The sequence below is a fragment of the Pristis pectinata genome, chromosome 10 (assembly GCF_009764475.1).
Source record: "Pristis pectinata isolate sPriPec2 chromosome 10, sPriPec2.1.pri, whole genome shotgun sequence".
Classification (NCBI taxonomy): domain Eukaryota; kingdom Metazoa; phylum Chordata; class Chondrichthyes; order Rhinopristiformes; family Pristidae; genus Pristis; species Pristis pectinata.
The window spans coordinates 96,177,654-96,197,005 of NC_067414.1; the positions used below are offsets into that span (position 1 = coordinate 96,177,654).

The 19,352-nt window shown below is 42.4% G+C and overlaps 1 protein-coding gene across 1 annotated transcript in view; it reads right to left on the reverse strand.

The window, feature by feature from the left end:
- Window positions 1–19,352, reverse strand: part of LOC127575539 (serine/threonine-protein kinase MRCK alpha-like) — a 367,516-nt gene that overhangs the window by 61,371 nt on the left and 286,793 nt on the right. Inside the window, 4 exon segments of the mRNA XM_052025471.1 lie at window positions 877–915; window positions 8,025–8,101; window positions 9,079–9,170; window positions 18,875–19,023. Coding sequence (XP_051881431.1) covers window positions 877–915; window positions 8,025–8,101; window positions 9,079–9,170; window positions 18,875–19,023 — 357 coding nt within the window.

Below are 19,352 nucleotides of genomic sequence, written 5' to 3' on the forward strand. Positions count from 1 at the left end.
GGACGTCCAGGCCAGGCTGAGGTTCTGTTCTCTTGGATAGCAAGTGGTGTCCGAAAAGACAAGGGTCGTGACTCCATAAATCTGAGTCTGGAACTCTAATGCAGTGACTCAGGACACTCAATGCACAACATTAATGGGTGCAGTGGTGTGCTTTCTTTGAGCATTACTTGTTTTCCCTTATAGATAGGCTGATAGCTGCCTGGAACTAATGTTGGTATGCTTTTAAAATAATCAACCTTTTAATATTTTTTGAACTGATACAACACTTTAGTTTTGAAGAAGGATCCATATTTCCACTGGATGTTAACTCCTTTCAGATGGTGCCTTGGCTGCTGAATAATCTTAGCAACATCTGCTCTTACTTCAAGTGCATGTATGAAAATGAAAATTTTGAGATAACCGTATCCCCCTCTCAGCAGGATGTGTGAATCACAAACACAATCTCTTCATGGACAGTGTGACATTCCAGATGTATTGCACAAAACTTTGAAACAACAAAAACTTTGAAATGCTTTTACTTACAGATGAAGCTAAAGGCAATATCAAGATTGTTCAGTAACTGCAATGTTGCAAAAATTAAATAATTTTTACTTGAGGTTAACAGAGTTGAGAGAGTTTAACAATGTGGCCACTATGGCTTCCTGACTGGAGCAACAGAGCGCAAGCAATTAGGAATAAACAGACACAACATGCAAACTGCAGAGGCAGAGAAAGAGAGAGAGGAGAGGAGAGGAGAATTCAGGGGAAAAGGGCAGTGGATAAGTAGCTGCAGCAACAACAAAACCAAGCATTAGGGCCCATAGCAGCGCGCACACACACATATATATATGTCCATAAAGTGCACACGCAGCAAAATGAACTAAGACAGCATCTTACACGTCTGCCTTTGCTAGCTGGAACACAGGTACGAGAATGCTTCAATAGAGAAAGGAAACACAAGTTAACTATGAATGAAGAGTTGGAAACATCCATTTAGACCTAGTATCTTTTCCTGCCCTCTCTCACTTTCCCACATCATAAACTTGGAAAACTAGTAATAATTAAGGCACACAGGGAGGAAAACTTTTCCATAAAGCAGAAGTTAATGAACATCTGATGGATTTGTTACTTCTGCTCCACCCCACCATGATTCACTCTAATTATAAATTTTAGAAAGACTACTTATTTTTAAAACTGTACCTTTCCTTCTAACTTTACCATGCCTCTCTAACTACACTCTTCCCTACCACTAACCCCACCCCAACCACCTAACCACACCACCCTATCAGTTCAAAAATTCTAGTCTGTAAGCAACCTTTCTAACGTACCCAGAACAAGCACCATTGGCAGCTCAGGGTGAACTGCTATGCACATTGCATCAAATGCACCACTACTCACTGCCAAGAACATTTCTTATAAACTTGATCTCAAGATGTCACTGGCAAAGATGGCATTTACTGCCCACTTCCAGTTACCTTGAATGATAGTGGTAGCTGAGTACATAGTTGGACCTTTCATAGGGCAGTCCAGAGCCAACTACAATGGTGTGGGTCTGGAGTCATGTATTGGTCAGTTGGGTATAGAGGGCAAACTTCTTTGCCTAAAGAACCTTTACAACAATCCAGCTGGTCACCTTTCCTTTTTATTCCACTTTGAGAAAACTCTCTCATAAAGCAGAGATTTATGGATCTAATAAGTACCCAAACTGGCAGGGTGAGATTCTGGAGCAATAAAACAGGGTAACTTTGACACTGTGGGGTCGGAGGTTAACTGAGGGATGATGCAAAGTCCGTCTGCCATGAAATGAGGTGTCATCTGCCGGACTTGGAGAAAACCATTGGCACAGGGGTTGGGATGCCACAGTTTCACACCACATACAGATTAAATATTTTTGTGATAAAGCAGAACAACATAAAAAATCAAACATATTTACTGTCTATTTTAGAAGTGGTTAATCTTCAATAATTGATAAGAAAGTCTAGAAAGTCACAAGATGGAGACAATTTTAAGAACTAAAGATTTCTGATGAAGGAGCATCATCCTCTTTTAAAATTGTGGCACTCATAACAGTGGCATCCAATAATCTTCACAGGGTAACCTACCGTCCAGTAATAGCATCTTCACACCCCAATCTAACATCCAGGCTAGTTGCTCAAGCATCCAGCAATAATTACTCAAACATAAACCAGCCCTCCTCTATCAATTTGCACTTATTCTCACGTTGAGAAACTTCTTTGACTCCACTCATGCCCTCCAAGCAACTGTTACCATGGGAATTCATGGCAGTAATTATGTTTGTATATCTGGGGAATGTGTGGGACATTATTGGTTTTGCTTCTGCTCAGGTTCTCCTGCTCCTGTCTTCCCTTCCCTGGTACACTGACGACTCTACTGGAGTCACTTCCAGTTCTTACCCAGAACTGCATATTGTTGTCACCATTGTGGCCAATTTCCACCTTCCTTCACCTTCAGCTGATCTCCCCGTCTCTTCTTTTTCCTTCTTTGATTTCTCTATCTTCATTTTGGGGAATAGGCCAGCGATTTTTACTATGACCCCATGTGCTCCAACCTTGCTTTCTGCAAGGACTATGTTCCGTTCTCCCAGTTTCTCCATCTCCGCCAGCTCTGACAACCGCACTCGCTTTTCAACGATTCAAGTGTCTTTTTTGGTCAAAGAAGGGTTCCCCTCTGCTATGGCTGACAGGGTTCCCAGCCACATCCCCTTCCATCCTTCTCCACCTGCCGAGAATTGGATTCCCCTTGTCTCACTCCACCAGCCTCCACAATCAACTGGTATTTCTGACACCTCCAATATGTTGCCACCACCAGGTGGACCTCCTCTCCCCATCAGCATTTTGGGGCACTTCTCCATCAATACCCACACTCCTTCCAAGAGAGCTTCCTGTGCAACGTCATTATATGTCATACCCACCCCTTTAACTCTTCTCTCCCAAACATTCTATCCAGGTAATGCAGCAATTTGCCTGTGGTTCTTTTGACTGAGTGTACTCTATTTGCTCCTCAACAATGGGGAGACCAAACACAAACTTTGTGTAATACACCTCTTCTGTCTACAGTAATCATAATCCTGAACTTCCAATCCACTGTTAATTTATTTCTGAAAGGTCATCAACCTTTAAGATGAGATTTCTTTAATAATCACATGTACATTGAAACACACAGTGAAATGTATCTTTGCATAGAGTGTTCTGGTGGCAGCCCGCAAGTGTCACCGCGCTTCTGGCGCCAACAGAGCATGCCCACAACTTCCTAACCCGTATGCCTTTGGAACATGGGACGAAACCGGAGCACCCAGCACAGGTAGAATGTACAAACTCCTTACAGACAGCGGCTGGAATTGAACCCGGGTCGCTGGCGCTGTAATAGTGTTGCACTAACCGCTACACCATCGTGCCTCTCCTATACACTAACATTAACTCTGTTTCTCTCTCCACAAATGCTGCCCAACTTGCCGAGCATTTCCAGTGTTTTCTGTTATAATAAGAGGCATAGATTGAGTGGACAGTCAGAGACTTTTTCCTAGGGTGACAATGGCTAACACGAGGGACAAAATTTTAAGGTGATTGGAGGAAGACATAAGGGGGATGTCAGGGTTAAGTTCTTTACACACAGAGTGGTGGGTGCGTGGAACGCACTGCCAGCAAAGGTTGGGGGGGGGGGGGGGGGCAGATACAATTATGGACATTTGAGAGACTCTTAGAAAGACACATGAATGATAGAAAAATGGGGGGCTATGTGGTAGGGAAGGGTTAGATAGATCTCAGAGCAGTATAAAATGTTGGCACAACACTGTGGGCTGAAGGGCCTGTACTGTGCTGTAATGTTCTATTTCAGATTTCCAGCATCCACAGAATTTTGCATTTGTCAATTCAATTTTCCGATCTGCTCCCACTGACTTATCTGTGCTAGGCCTACAGTTTTACAATAAAGTTCAATATAAGCTTGACTAGCATTTCATCTTTCAGCTGGGTGTACTCTGCACACAACATTTTCAGAGAATGATACGACCAGTTCCGTTTACATCTCTAGACTGGTCTTTTGCTTCTTTACTTGCCCATTACTGATTTTCTTCACCATGCACCATCATCGCTTTGTCACTCTCTCTCCTGCATTCCACCCTTCCGTGGATCTTTCATCTCACCTTCCCCTGCCCTCCTTTTGGGCAATTTAAAGTTCTAATTTTCTTGTTTTGATAAAAGATTTTGACCAGAAATATTGACTGCTTTTTCCAATTTGTCTGTACGATGCAACTATTTCCAACACTTTTGTTTTTTTCTACCATAAGTCTTAAGCTTGAGGGAGCAATGGTCGCCTTGGAAGAGCAAGTGTTGAATCAGGAAGGGCAAGAGTACAGAAGGCGTTTAAATGTGTTTCTGATGAAAGAAGGCTATTCGCTGGAGATGGGAGGTAGCTGACCTATAAAGAAAGAATGTACTTGTTGGACTCAAAAAGACTTAAATTTTAAAAATATTCTTTATCATCTTAATAAGAGAAAACATTTAGTTTATTTGCCACCCGAGAGTGGAGAACATTTTAATACATTGATCAGGCAGGTCCTTTGATCGACAATTCTGCTAACAGTTTTATTTACATCCTCAGGCCAGGATTTGCTATAGGCAGACCTATGATTAAGTGGTTACACTGTGACTGCAACAACCACCGTGCATTTTTGCCCAGAAGACCCATTAAATTTCCACCGGCAAGAACATCAACAGAGCTGAAAGAAAGAAATGCTTATGTCTATCTCAAAAAAGCTATTGCATTCTCCTCTTCATCAGTACTTGTTCTTGTTATGTTGCATGTTGAGAAACAACATAGGGACCACTGGCATTGACCTACAGTGGAATAGGTGGTGTTAAGCCATTGCTCTGACCTCCTTCATCATTAAAAAAAAACTTTATTCATGCCCGTGAAAGTTTTCACACATCCACATTTGCTGACATGTTGACATTGGAAGCCCACACTACGTGGTTCCTTTATTGTGCTGCAGTGCATCTCTCTGAAGTTATCCTTAGGCAGGAAGACTAGATCTAGACATAATATTCCAGATACGGCTTACCTAAGGCCCTATGTAATTAGAGCAAGACATTGTTACTCTTCTACACAAATGTTCTTGCAATAAAGGCCAACATACAGTCAGTCTTCCTAACGACTTCTTGTACCTACCTGTAAGTGGTTCATGTACAAGTATACCCAAGTTCCTCTGAACACCAACATCTCTCGAAGTTTAAAAAATACTCCAAAGTGAATAATCTCACGTTTTTCCACATTAAACTTCCATTCACTTAACCTCTCTATATCCCCTGAAGGCTCTCTGCATTTCCCTTATAGCCCACGTTGCTACCTAGCACTTCATTGTCAGCAAACTTGGATGTACCAAATGATCCCCTCATTCAAATAATTCATATAGATCATGAACAGTGGGTCCCAATGTTCCCTGCAGCACCCCACTATTACACCCTCTCAACCACGAACTAAACATTCATTTCTACTTTCTGTTTGTATAAATGCTCATTAATTGTTTCATCAGTACCTTATGAAAAAATAGTTAATTCTTCTATGCAAGGTTTTATTAAAAGGCAACAAAACATTGTGCTACAAAAGACACAGCTACAAGACAACAGAATGGGTCACACTCAAAGGTATGTAAAAACACAATACAGTCAGTTTCACTTAGCACGTAAATTTGTATTTGGAATTGTATTGTTGTCGAGACTTTCGTTTTGGCTGAAGTTTTTTTCTGTGACATTTATTCAGGATAAACTGTGGTCCGGGACATATCAAGGGAGATATACTGGTAATCTAGCTTGTCCCTTTATGCCTAGTACAGCAGTATTTCTTCAGTAGATCCATTTAAATGTTACTGTAAAATGTGCAAGACTACTTTTCAGCAAATTGCAAATTTTAGGCTCAGTGAATGCTGCTGATTTGAGACGGGGCTGCAAGAAGGTTGGGGGTCGGGAAATAAGGTACACAGGAAAAGTTGAGAAGGATTGGTCTTGGCGATTAAGGAAGAAGTTTCCGTGCTAAGAAGAGGTAAGCAGGAAATGAAGACTATGTAGAAACATAAAGGGTTGAACCATGTTGGATAAAGGACTCCTAATGTGGCAGAATACAAAAATTCAGTGCTAAGAAAAGCATGCAGCAAAAACAGAGGGGATGTAGTGGAGGATTTTAACCTTCATATAGATTGGTATAACCAAACTATCCCATGTTTGAAAAGAATGAATTTCTTAAGCATATTTAGGATAGTTCTTTGGAACAATATATCCTGGACTGACAAAGGGCACACCATATTAGATTAAGCAATGACTAATGAGCCAGATTTAGTTAACAGTTTAACAGTGCATACATGTGTCTAGAAGTAATTGTCATATTCTTGAGTTCACTGCACTGTTCAAAAACAAAGAAGCAGAAAATAGTTACTAAGGTTCTAGATTTGGGTAAGGTTGCTTTCCCTGCAGTGACAGAGATTTTCCACAATAAACTGGGCAAATCTACTAATGGATAAAGCCACAGAAGAGTGGCTGAGGATGTTCACCAAAAAACAGTAAGTTACTGTAATAAAGAATCAATTTATACCCCTAAGGAGCACAAGTTTCATTCTCCCCCACCCAACTTCCCCACCTAAAAAAGAGCTAAGAGAAAAGACACACAGTAAGACAAATACTCACACAGATCTTTGCAAATGGGAAAGAGAAAATCAAGTAACAAAATGGACACCAAGAGCTACAAAAAGGGAGTAGGTAAAGATACTTTCAAAGGATATTAAAATCAGCACAGATTTGTACTATTAGGGAAAAGAGGGTGGGTCAGAAGCAATGAGGACCTCCTGAAAACACTGCTATGCACAAGCTAGAAGGTGTATGGAAACATAGAATAGTTATTGAAATTCTCTTCTGTGTATGGAAATTGATTGTAGATTAATCGTAAGCTTTAAACGTGACTGCTACTTTTTGTTAACTAAAAGTATTTTGAGCAGTGGGACCTAACTCCATATACCCACTTTGACCAAGGAAATTGTGATCTCTGTGAATGAAGTAACAGTGAATGAGCTTTTAAGTGTTAAATGAACTGTATTTCCTGGAGTTTAAAAGAACGACGTGTGATATCATTCAAACATTACAATAAACTTGTTGGCTTGTCAGCTGAGTGTCTATTTCCCCAGGGTAGAGAATGTAAACCTTTGGGGAGAGTTCTAGCATAGGGGTCAGCCACTAAGGGCTGAGATGGGGAGAAATTTCTTTGCTTAGAGAATTGTAAATTTATGAAATGTTCTGATCCAAATGATTGTGGAAAGTTGATCCTTGAGTAGGTTGAGACGGATCGAAGGCTATTTCTGCTGCTGTTTCACATGTTCTTACAACCTCAACCTCTCTACAGTTGTCATGTTGACAGCTAATTATGATTTGAGTAGCATAATCGCCGACAATCCTGTACTCTGAAACTACCCCTGCATCACTCAGAGGCCCCATTACCACCACCAGTACTTGGTACTCCTAGATGAATGATTAAATATTGTCTACAAGCATTGGTGTGCCCCATCAAACATTCATCTTACAGTGGGAAGTAAGGGTGTGCAGATGAACATTAACAAATTTCTGTGAATGACTGTATTTTCCAGACGGGGATTTTTTTTGTTGCTGTTTCGACCAATGTGATGGTCCCCATTAAAGGGTACAATTCATTGGTGGGAAGCTTCTGAACTTACATCATTCCAGAAGTTTATCAATGAAGATGAAGAAGAAGACGACAGAGAATCCTATCCCAACAGTCAAACAGTACCACACATGGAGTGTGAGTTGGGGGGGTTGGGGGGGGAAAGGAAGAAATTCAATTAAAAACAATGAGAAAATATTTCAGAACTAACCTATCAAACAAAGTCACTAACTCACACATCAGGAACACAGCAAGGACAACTAGAAAACACGAGAAATAGTTCATACTTCAATCCTAAGGGTCAGTGGAGAAAACTAAACTGCACCTAAATATAATATAATATCTGCATAATTTGAGTTACTCACTTCAAATTGATCCAGAGGAGAGGCAGGTGTATTCAAAAATGCCAAGAAAGAATTCTGTGAGTCTTGGTGCTTTACACCTAGAAAAACAGCAGCAAGTTGTTTTTAAACTCTAAGTAATACTGAGCTTGTGCTTTCTCTGGAGGTCACTTCCAGATGCACATGATGGCCAGAGGTGCAAATATACCTTAGCGTTTTTGGAGATTTTGTTTTAATTAAAGGAGATGGCTTTAAACTTAAATCAGCTATTGCAATTTATCATCCTTCTATAACAAAAAATGCATTTAAAAATACAAACAAAACAATTAAGCTTAAAGCAAACAGCACTGGACAGACAGTTCACTCGTGAGTAGACATTGGTCATTTGTGCAATCATTCTTCCATGGATTATCTCCTTATCAAAACGTTGTCACAGAACTCTTGTAATATAATGCACCCAGCCAATCAAGCCACACACACAGAATGAGAAGCCATGCAGGTTAGGGAGAAACCTGTGGATTAAAGGATAACATTACTGAGTGAATTACGAACTGTAACTCCCTAAACATATCACCTTGGAAGCAAAATAGTGGATGGAGGAGAACTTAAAAGGTATTAATTTCAGAGCCTACTTTCATATGGAGCAAGCTGATGCCCATGCTAATTCTGCTGCCAAATAACAATATTATAATTTACTCACATATCAACCATGGGAACTTGCTGAACCTGGATCTCAAATTTATTGGTGAATTTCATTACGAAAACACAAAATTACTGCCGCGTATTCTAATCACCGACATATAGGCAACTCAACCAACCAGCTCAGTAAGAGAATCATAATCATCATCCATTCAACCGACCACCTCAATGAGACGTATCACCAGTTCAGGCCGCGTCTTAACCTTTGCCAGTTTTCATTGTACTTTTAAAGTTCCCCAGAAACCAGCCTATTCTTTCAGATCTACAAACTCATTTATATAATTCTGAAAATCCAATAGGAATATTGGTTTCAGGCACTCTCAAGAGAAACAAACTGAAGCACAGGTAAGGTCTGCAGCACCTGCCCTGTGGCTCATACCCTTTTCCGCTTTTATCTCCTCCATTTCTTTCTTGAGTTTCTCAATTTCAGTTAGCAGCTCCAGGTTTCTCTTCTCACCATCTTGCAATTTGCTGGAACAAAAATCGATAAAAGTACACCTTTAGGGAACAGAAACCTCGCAGAAAGTGGAACAGGTAATCAGACAGAGAAAGGGCGACCAAGCCATACCAGGTACTTGGATTAACAATTGGAGAGTCAGGTACAAGAAAAGGCCATTCAGCCCAAGTACAACCTGACACCCCCCAATTTCACACCAATCTGTCTCTTGGCTGAAGTCAACATTCTTGTCTCTTTCTTTTCACCTGATGAATTACACTAACCATTTATTTTTCTGATGAATGCTTTAAGCAATGCTTGTCACCAATTCTTTTATTCTATACTGAGTATGGCTACCCATCCCAATTGTGGGATGGACAACCCTGGAACCACTGTAGTAAATTTCTGTGTACTCTCTAGGACCTTCACATGCTTCCTCTGGTGTGGGGACCAGAACTGGACATGATACTTCAGCTGTGGCCCAGCTAGTGTTCTGCAGAGGTACAATATACCTTCCTTGCATTTTGTCTCTATTTATGAATTCCAGGACCTCACTATCATTTAGTGCTCTAGGAATATCGAAGGATGCTAAATTTATATACTAAGTACAAATCTTTATTTTAAGAAAGTTTTCAAAAGTTTCTCACGATGATTATGGTAGTAAATGGATAGATACATTACCTTGTTCACTATAATCATTGATTACCAGCTCCTGTGAAATACAGGAAATTCTATTAAAGGAAACCTGAAGAATTATCTTCACCCATCTCAGAATAATGTAAGATATTTGTTTCAATGGATTGTTTTCCCCATCATAACCAAGACATTCCAACGATTGGAGTGTTTATCTTGCACAGAAGATGGTCATGGTTGTGACAGGTCAGCCATCAACATCATTACCGGAGTTCTCAGGACAGTGTTCTAGCTCCAACTGTCTTCAGCTGTTTCAGCAATGACCTTCTTTCTGTCACGGAAGTGAGGATGTTTACTGGTGATTGCACAATGTTCAGTTCCAGTCACAATTTTGCAGCAAATGAAGCAGTCCACACCTGCATGCAGCAAGACCTGGACAACACTCAAGCACTGGCGAGTAAGTAACAAATAACATTTGCAGCACTGAAGTTCCATCTCCAACAACCTACCCGTGACATACAATGGCATTACCATCTCTGAGTCCCCACTGAGGCTGAAGCGAGAACCATCCACGAAGTGCACTGCATGTGTCCAGGGTAATCCAACAGCACCTCACAAATTTTAATTCCCCTCCCAATTTCCATATGATGTCCCTGTCCTTGGCCTCCCTCACTACCACGATGAGACCAAGTGCAAACCAGAGGGACAGTGCATCATATTCTGCCTGGGTAGTTTACAACCCAATAGTATGAACACTGAATTCTCAAATTCCAGGTTACCTGCTCCTCCTCTGTCCCTTTCTCTCTCATCCTGATCTACCCAGATCCTCTTCGACACACCCAAGCCCCTCCCCAGCCCCCTATCACCCAGTTTCTTCCCCCTCCTCCAACTACTCCAACTGCCCATCATCCACACACTCCTCCCACTGGGTCCCCGCTCCCCACTGTTCCCATCTGTCCACCCCACCTCCTTTATTTGGTTTCGTGCTCCACCTTCCTCTCCTATCAGATTACACCATCTGCAGCCCTCTGTTGCCTCCACCTATGCCCTCCCAGCCTCTGTCACTGTTTTCACCCTTCTCTCCTCCATCTGCCAATCACCCCTCCACACCTGGATCCACCTAACACTTGCCAGCTCTTGCTTCACCTCACCCCTTTATCCTGGCTATCTCCCCTCTACTCTTTCAATCCAGATGAAGGGTCTTGACCCAAAACGCTGACTGTCCATTTCCCTCCACTCATGCCACCTGACCCGCTTACTTTCCTCCAGCAGTTTGTGTTTAGCACCTCACAAATCTGCAATGCCTACTGTCAAGAAGGACAAGGACTTCAGGTGTATGGGAACATAACCCACTGTATGATCCTCTCCAAGTCATACACCATTCCTTCACAGTAATTCTTGTAGGTTCTGAGCATCCATTCTTTCACAGTGCTGTGCCCAGGCTGCTTCAGCGTTAAGGGCAGTTCTACTGCTAATTGTATAAGGCTGGGTTTATTCAAGAATATTCCTTTTAAAGGATTTCTTAGTTTTAGTACCTAAAGTTTGCTGTAAATCAGCAGGAAAAGCACTGATCTCCAATGAACAGTAAGTTCAGAGGGATAAAATCTATAAAAATGTAACTTTCATTTTGAACATCATAAAATGTCACTTTACTGCAGATTTTTCTTTAAACACTCTTAATTAAAGTTTTTAGGAGCCTTCCATCTCCAGTCAATGGCAACATCAACTGATGTGAGGCCAGATTCCTAAATTTCAGCAAAGACTGCACACTTAATTGACCATGAATCACTTTGGGATATCTTGAAAGGTGAATATTAAATAGAAGACTATTTTTCTTCTTTGGATCCATGTTGCGACTATTCTCGGCTGTTTACACCCCAGCTGGTTAAGCAGACTCTAGGCAGTGTGGTAATCAACGTCAACAATTGAGCTCCAGCACAGGGGACTGAAGATTAGGCCCCTAGATGTGTGACTTAATTAAGTGAAACATACATTTTGTACACAGAACATCCAGCCGCGTACGTGACCACATCAACACCGTGATGGTTTGGGTTTTGTCTCTTTTCCAAACAACCTTGGAAAATTCTGTAAATCTCTCAATGGAAATCAATTAAAAAAAAGGAATTCAAATAGTTTTAAAACTGGCTCCTTCTCAGCCCCAACTGTGGTTTATTTATCTTATAGATTTCTTCCTTGCAGGCAAGCTGTCACATTTTTATGATGGTTAGCTGGATCTGGTTCAGGCTTCGCTGACTGCTTATAATAAAACTGGAGCAGGACTGGTCACAGACTGTAAAAGGCAGTCTCCTTCAGGGTGGAAAATATTTCAGAATGTAAACACCCCTCCATCCCACCAATACCCAAGATCTCTCTGCTCCACCAATTATGGCCTCTCGAGTGTTCCTGAATTTAATTGCTCTACCATGGGAGACTTTGCCTTCATCTGCCAAAGCATTGGCTTCAGAATTTTCCCTTTTGACCTCTCATCCTTAAAAAAAGAACTTTTAAACCTACTTCTTTCACCATGCTTTTGAGCATCTGCCTAACATCTCCTTACGTGGCTCAGCATCAAACAGTATTTGATAAACTATTTTTTCAATAGCACCTTCATCTGATGTCTTGAACAGCACTTCCTAAACTATTGCAGCTCAGCTAGCATCCAAATCAAAACTCTGGAAATAAGGGCACAGCTTAAGTTGTATTCACAAAGGCTGGTGACAGGATCATGCCAACAACATACTGCAGTATGTTATGTTTGCAGTATTTCCCATAAGTTTTGGTTCCAGTTTCAGGCTCAGAGGTGTTTTATCGCTTGTGAGAGGGTGTAAGATTGAACTAATTAGCCATTGGGGATACTGACTGTTTGCCTAAGGTGATCCTTGGGGCTTGAGCTCAATTAAGAGGAGACGAGCAAAAACCAACAGAGGTTTCCCCTAATTTGCCTAAATAAAAAAACTTTGAACTGATCTTTTGGATGAGCGGCTCTGACAGCTCCAGTGCTGTAAATGGACTGCAATATGCATGGTGCCTGGTTGCAATCTAATTTATCACAGGTGCCCGAGGCAGTAAGATTCCACTTCCACCTACTGCACCTAACCCTGCTGCTTCGGTAATGCAGCCAATCAACTATTTCAGCGACACACTCCCAAGACGATTTATAGGAATATCATCAAGCAAAACGTGAGATGGAACTACAAAGGGAGATATCATGATCGAAGACTAAAAGCTTAGCTAAAGACATAAAGACAGGCAGGTTTTGAGGACAGTGCAGGAGGGAGGCAGAGAGAATTCCAGAGCTTAGAGCCTGGCAGCTGGAGGCATGGCCACCACTGCCATAACAAAGAAATTCAGGGATGCATGAGAGCTCAAAACTGAATTCATTTTTTGGGATGCAAGGCCAGCATTTATTTCCTAATTCCCCCCCTCCTGAACTGACATGTGACTCGGAGGGGAACCTGCTCCTGCCATCCTTGTTCTACTTGGTGGTGGAGATTGCTAGTTTGGGAAGTGCTGTAGGAGTAGACTGGGCAGGTAACAGCAGGGCATTTTGTAGATGGTACACACTATATTCTTGGTAGTCTGAAGACTGTGAGATGAATCTTCAGGATAGTGGATGGGGTGCCAATCAAACAGGCTGCTTTGTCCTGGATGTTGTCAAATTTCTTGAGTGTTGGAGCTGCACTCATCCAGCCAAGTGCAGAGTATGCCTCAGTAGCAATAGCATGCCCAATTCTGGACTACAAAAAGGCATCAAGACCTTGAAGAGGGTGCATAAGAGATTTACTGGAGTCTAACCAAAGATGATGAACTCAAAAGAATGGAAAAGCTGGAATTGTGCTCCTTCAGGTAGAGGAAGCCAAGAGAAGATTTGATAGACATTCTTAGAGTTAGATAGAGGTTTGATAGATTAGCAAGGAGAAACTGCTTACAGTGGCACTAGGGTTAGTAATCATTGTATATGGATTTAAAGTAATTGGCAAAATAACCAGCAGAAGGATGAGGAGAATCGTTTTGCCCAATGAAGTATATAGAATGCACTGTTCAAAAGGATGGTGGAAGCAGATTCAATAACTAGAAGAAGTGGGCACTGGATGAATATTTGAAGGTGAAGAATCTGCAGAGCAATGGGGAAGGAACTGGAACATCAAACTGGTATGACTTTCACAGCAAGCTAAATTATGGAATTGTTACATTACAGGATGAGGCCATTCAGCCCATTAATTCTGCCCTGTGTTATTCTAATGGGAGGATGCAAAATTCTGGAAAGGTTGCAGGGCTGCAGGACGATACAATGCACAAGGAAAACCAAGGACATGGAGGTATTCAGAAACAAGGATCAAAGTTTTAAATTGAGGGTAGTTGACCCCTTCCTCGAGGCTGCTCAGAATCAGCTCATTATCCAAGATTAACCACTCCCTGTGTGTTGAGGCTTCAGTGAATGTAGCCCATATAACTATAACCATCATTCTACCTGCCCTGAAGGGGATTACTGCAGTCAGTGATGAAGCATGAACAAACTATGTCATTAAGCAATTCGTAAGTAGTATTGATTATTTATATTTGGAGGACTCTGACTGCCAAAACCTGTACATGGACTTGAATGATGACTGAACCAAATTTGCACTGTGCAGTTTGAGCAAGCAGTCTCCCAAGGTGCATCAATACTAGCCAGTGACATTCATAAGAATATTGTAGCAAATATTTTTGATTGCAATGTTTTCAAAATATAAAACTTGCATTCATAATATGTTTTTTTTTAAACTCAAGAGCTGCTAATGTCACATTACTATTTATATATTTAACTCTGGTTTAGTTCTGTATAAACAAGGCTTTATATTTTTTGTATTATTTTCAAATACTTCTTCTTTTAGAAGGGTGCCATTTGGCCCAGCAATTCCCCCTCCCCATACCTCCTTGTAACATATTCTCCCTCACATGTTCCCTGAAACGAGGAAGACAAAAGTCAATGTGAAAGGGATCGTGAGTGAGCGTTTTCTTCATGTTTATGTGAACTGCTTCTAAACATCTCACCTAATTTTTATGTGGAGTCACAGAGCCCAGAAACAGCCCCTTCGGCCCACCATATCCACGCCAACCATCAAGTACCATCTATACTAATCCCTTTTACCAGCACTTGGTCCACAGCCTTCTACACCTTAGCAATTCAAGTGCTCATCTAGCTACTTCTTAAATGCTATGAGGGTCTCTGCCTTCACCACCCCCTCGGGCAGTGCGTTCCAGATTCCAACCACCCTCTCTCTGGGTGAAAATATTCTCACCCAAGATGCCCTCCAAACATCTTGCCCTAAATCTAAGACACCTCTGCATTGGGGAACAGTTTCTTGCCTGTTCATGCCCCTCATAATTGGTTATACCTCTATCAGCCTCCTCCACACCAAGGAAGACAAACCCAGCCTGCCCACTCTCTTCTCATAACTTGTTGTGGTTCGTGAGGAAATATAACTGCTTTTGATTTCCTTAATTCATTTTCGGGTTCTGGGCAACACTGGTGAGGCCAGCATTTATTGCTGAGCACTAATTGTCCTTGAGAAATGATAGCGAGCCACCTTCCTGAATCACTGCAGTCCTTCTGGTGAAGGTGCCATTGGCAGGGGATTGCAATAGCAGCAATAAAGGACTGAAGGTATACTTCCAAGTAGGAATAGTGTGCAGTTTGGAGTGGAACTGCAGGCGAAGGTATTGTGACCTGCTGCCCTTGCCCTTCCTTTGGGTAGAAGTCACAGGTTTGCTGCTGTAGTAGCCTGGGTGAGTAACTGCAGTGCATTTTGTAGGTGGTAAGCTCTGCAGCTGCCGTGTGCCAGTGGTGGAGGGACTGAATGGCTCAGGGTGGTGCATGAGATGCCAATGAAGTGGACTGATTTGTTCCGATGATGCTGAGGTTCTTGAGAGTTGTTGGTGCTGCACTTATCCAGATAAGTGAAGATTATTCCATCAACTGCAGACAGTGGAGAGGCCTTGGGGTGTCAGGAAGCAAATCACTCACTGCAGGATATCCATCTCTGACTGACAGCCACAGTACTCATGTGGCTGGTCCGGTTGACTTTCTTGTCACTGGTGGCCCCAAGATATCAATGGAGAGGGACTCGGCACTGATAACACCATTGAATGTTATGGGTAGGTGGTTAGATTGTCTCTTGTTGAGATGGTTATTGTCTGGTACTTTTGTGGTGCAACTGTTATTTGTCACCAACTGACCCTTGCCTGAATGTAGTCTGGGTCTTGCTGCACAGGCAGAGACTGTTTCATTTGCTGAGGAACTGCAAATAGAATTGAACATTACGCAACCATCAGCAAATATCCCAACTCCTGACCTTATGATGGAAGGAAGGTCACTGATGAAGCTGCTGGAAATGCTGCCCTGCCCCGTTAGTATGTACTGGCTGTACATAAGTTGGGTGTTTGTAACCTAGAACACTGCCTCGACGAACTCCTGCAGTGATGCCCTGGGGCTAGGGTGACTGATCTTCAACAAACACTCCCTCATTACTATCGGGCTACAGTTCCACACTTACAGCAAACCGCTGTCTAATCGTTTGGAAATCCCGATGGGTTGGCATCTGGCTCTTACTCATTGGGCCAGATCTTCTGTCCTGATGCTAACGTTTATACTGGGACTGACCTCAAAGCCCCTGTTTCCAGGTTGTGGTGTCCAGTGGGGCAGCACGAACTTCCACAGGACTCCCGGTTCTCACACTGGGAAGCCTGCATTAGGTAAAATGACTAGGAGATGTTGGCTGCTGGGAATAAGTCAAGTTGTTTTAATATTTAAGTTGGTTTTAATGACTTCAGATTTTTTTTGCTAACACTGTTTTTAGTGCTTTAAATATCAAAAAGAAATCATATCCATTTTTAACTTACTTTTATTTTTTAATGTAGCTTACATTATCCAACATTTATGAATGTTAAAGTCATTCACAAACATTCAATGCCCTGATCACATTGACAGCTTTGGACAGCCAACAAACAGAACATAGAACAGTACAGCACAGGAACAGGCCCTTCAGTCCACGATGTTAGTAATCAAATGCCCAACTATACTAATCACTTCTGCCTACTCAATGTCTATATCCCTCCATTTCCTGCACATTCATGCGCCTAAGAGCCTCTTAAACCCCTCTACTGTATCTGCCTCCGCCACCACCCCAGCAGCGCATTCCAGGCACCCGCTACTCTCTGTGTAAAAAACTTGCCCCACATATCTCCTCTGAACTTACTCCCTCTCACCTTATATGCTTGCCCTCTGGTATTAGACATTTCAATCCTGGGAAAAAGATACTGACTGTCTACTTTATCTATGCCCCTCATAATCTTATAAACCTCTATCAGGTCTCCCCTCAGCCTCCGACGCTCCAGAGAAAACAACCCAAGTTTGTCCAACCTCTCCTTATAGCACATGCCCTCTAATCCAGGCAGCATCCTGATAAACCTCTTCTGCACCTTCTCCAAAGCCTCCACATCCTTCCTGTAATGGGGTGATTGGAACTGAATGCAATACTCTAGATGCGGCCTAACCAGAGTTTTATAAAGCTGCAGCATAACTTCCTGACCTTTGAACTCAATTCCTTGACTAATAAAGGCAAGCATGTCATATACCTTCTTTACCACTCTATCAACCTGTGTAGCCACTTTCAGGGAGCTATGGACTTGGAGGGGACGAGAGGCACACAAGGTATCAAAAGGGTTCTGAGTCCAGCTGGCTGCCTCTTCTGAAACCCCCTCTGCCCCTATGCGAGACATGGCCATAAGGAAGAGCTACGAACCAAGATCCCAGAGAAAGGCTGAACAGGATCCACGCTGGAACAGTGTTGAACAGAAGCAGACGGACAACAATTTTGGCGCAACAGAAGATGTGCCCATTACAAACCCTACATACTTACTGTTAATAGTACTATTAATTATCAGTCCCAAGAGAGTCTATCCACCTTATGTCAAGCATCATCAAGACCCGTCAACAGACATTTGAGATCTGGTCTCAGGTTGATGATATACTTGTATTTTTTCTCCTGTCTATCTGACACCTCTGTGCCAAAATAGAATTTTTCAGCATTGAATTAATTCTACGCAGTCTGATTAAATGCGATTTAAAGTTAACTTTAAATAGAGTGTTTTCTCTGAGCAAATCTCATTGTATGCAAAGACAAGAGGTGTCTGTCAGGGGTGTACTGCCCTTGTGCTAACATCACCATTCAGTAACTAGCTTAAAGATGACTGGGTCACTGAGAAGAGCTGCTTTAGCAGTCAACTTGCAGGTTGACAAATGGGGAAATTCAATCAGACAACTGAATCGTGAATCTGTGCTGTTTTTCTACAATTATATACCGAGCATTAAAACACTTCACCATGAACTGCAGTATTTGCAGGTTCTGTGTTAACTCAAGAAGGCAGGATATAAAACCACAGCTCAGATTAGTCCAGAGAACCAACTCCTTAGACTGCGCATCTACAGATGACGAGCAAATCAATGTAAATGTTTTTGAGGGACTGTTTCTTCTACAGTTTCTTCTAGTACCTCTCCCAGACACATAAGAAATACATTCAAAAATACAGGTCCTCTCCAGGTTATGGCAGCTTTCCCTACCTGTGATCTGTTCATAACCTGGACAGTTGGCAAGTTGGGAATGCGGCCGCAAACCAAGTTTCCGTGCGGCAGAAGATGCCTGCAGCCCCACAGCTCCAGCAAATCCATTCTGCCAGTCTCCCAAATGCTCGTTTGTACATACAAGCTCTACATAAGTCGGGCATTCGTAACCAGTCATTGCTGCATCCTACTGCTACCAGGTATTTGATCTCTAAATAATTCTAGCCTGTAAGCTTTATTCTGGCATTTTCTACCTATCGAACATTAGAACCTAAGAGAATTTCCAGTGGCCATCAGTAGAATAAGGCGATAGCTTTTCATTCTGTTAATTGCTGTCTCAGGAATATATTGCATATCGGTACAAATCTCATCAGTTAGGACATCACTTTCTGGAAACAACCCTGTAGTTCTGAATATAGGTTAACAACACTGGGAGAAGGTTGGACTACAGCTGGAGCAAGGATGCAGCTCTTATAAGTAATTTTTTATGCATTTCTGTGAACTCACCACTCTGTAGATATGCTGGCAGCTTTGACCTTATTGAGTTCATCCTGGATGGCCTGTTTTGCTCGGATTTCTGCATCAAGTGCTGACTGTAGCTCCAATCGAGCTGACATGTCCACTTTCTGGGACCGGCGCATTTTCCAGGGCATATCCTGAGAGGGGTGGCAGAGGCAGAGGCAGAGAGGGAGTGGCAGAGGGAGAGGGGGCAGCGGGGAGAGGAGCGACAGAGAGAGGGAGGGGGATGGCAGAAGGATACAGAGAGAGGGAGGGGCAGCAAAGAGGAGGGGAGGGAGGAAGGGAAGGGCAGTAGAGGGGGGAGTGGAGGCAGAGAGAGAGAGATGGGAAGGATAGCAGAGTGAGGGGAGCGGTGGTGGGGAAGGAGAGGAAGTTGGCAGAGAGGAAGAGCAAAGAAAGAACGGGGGAGCAGAGAGAGAGGGGAACAGAGATGGGGGTGCAGAAAGAGGGGGGTGCAGAAAGAGAG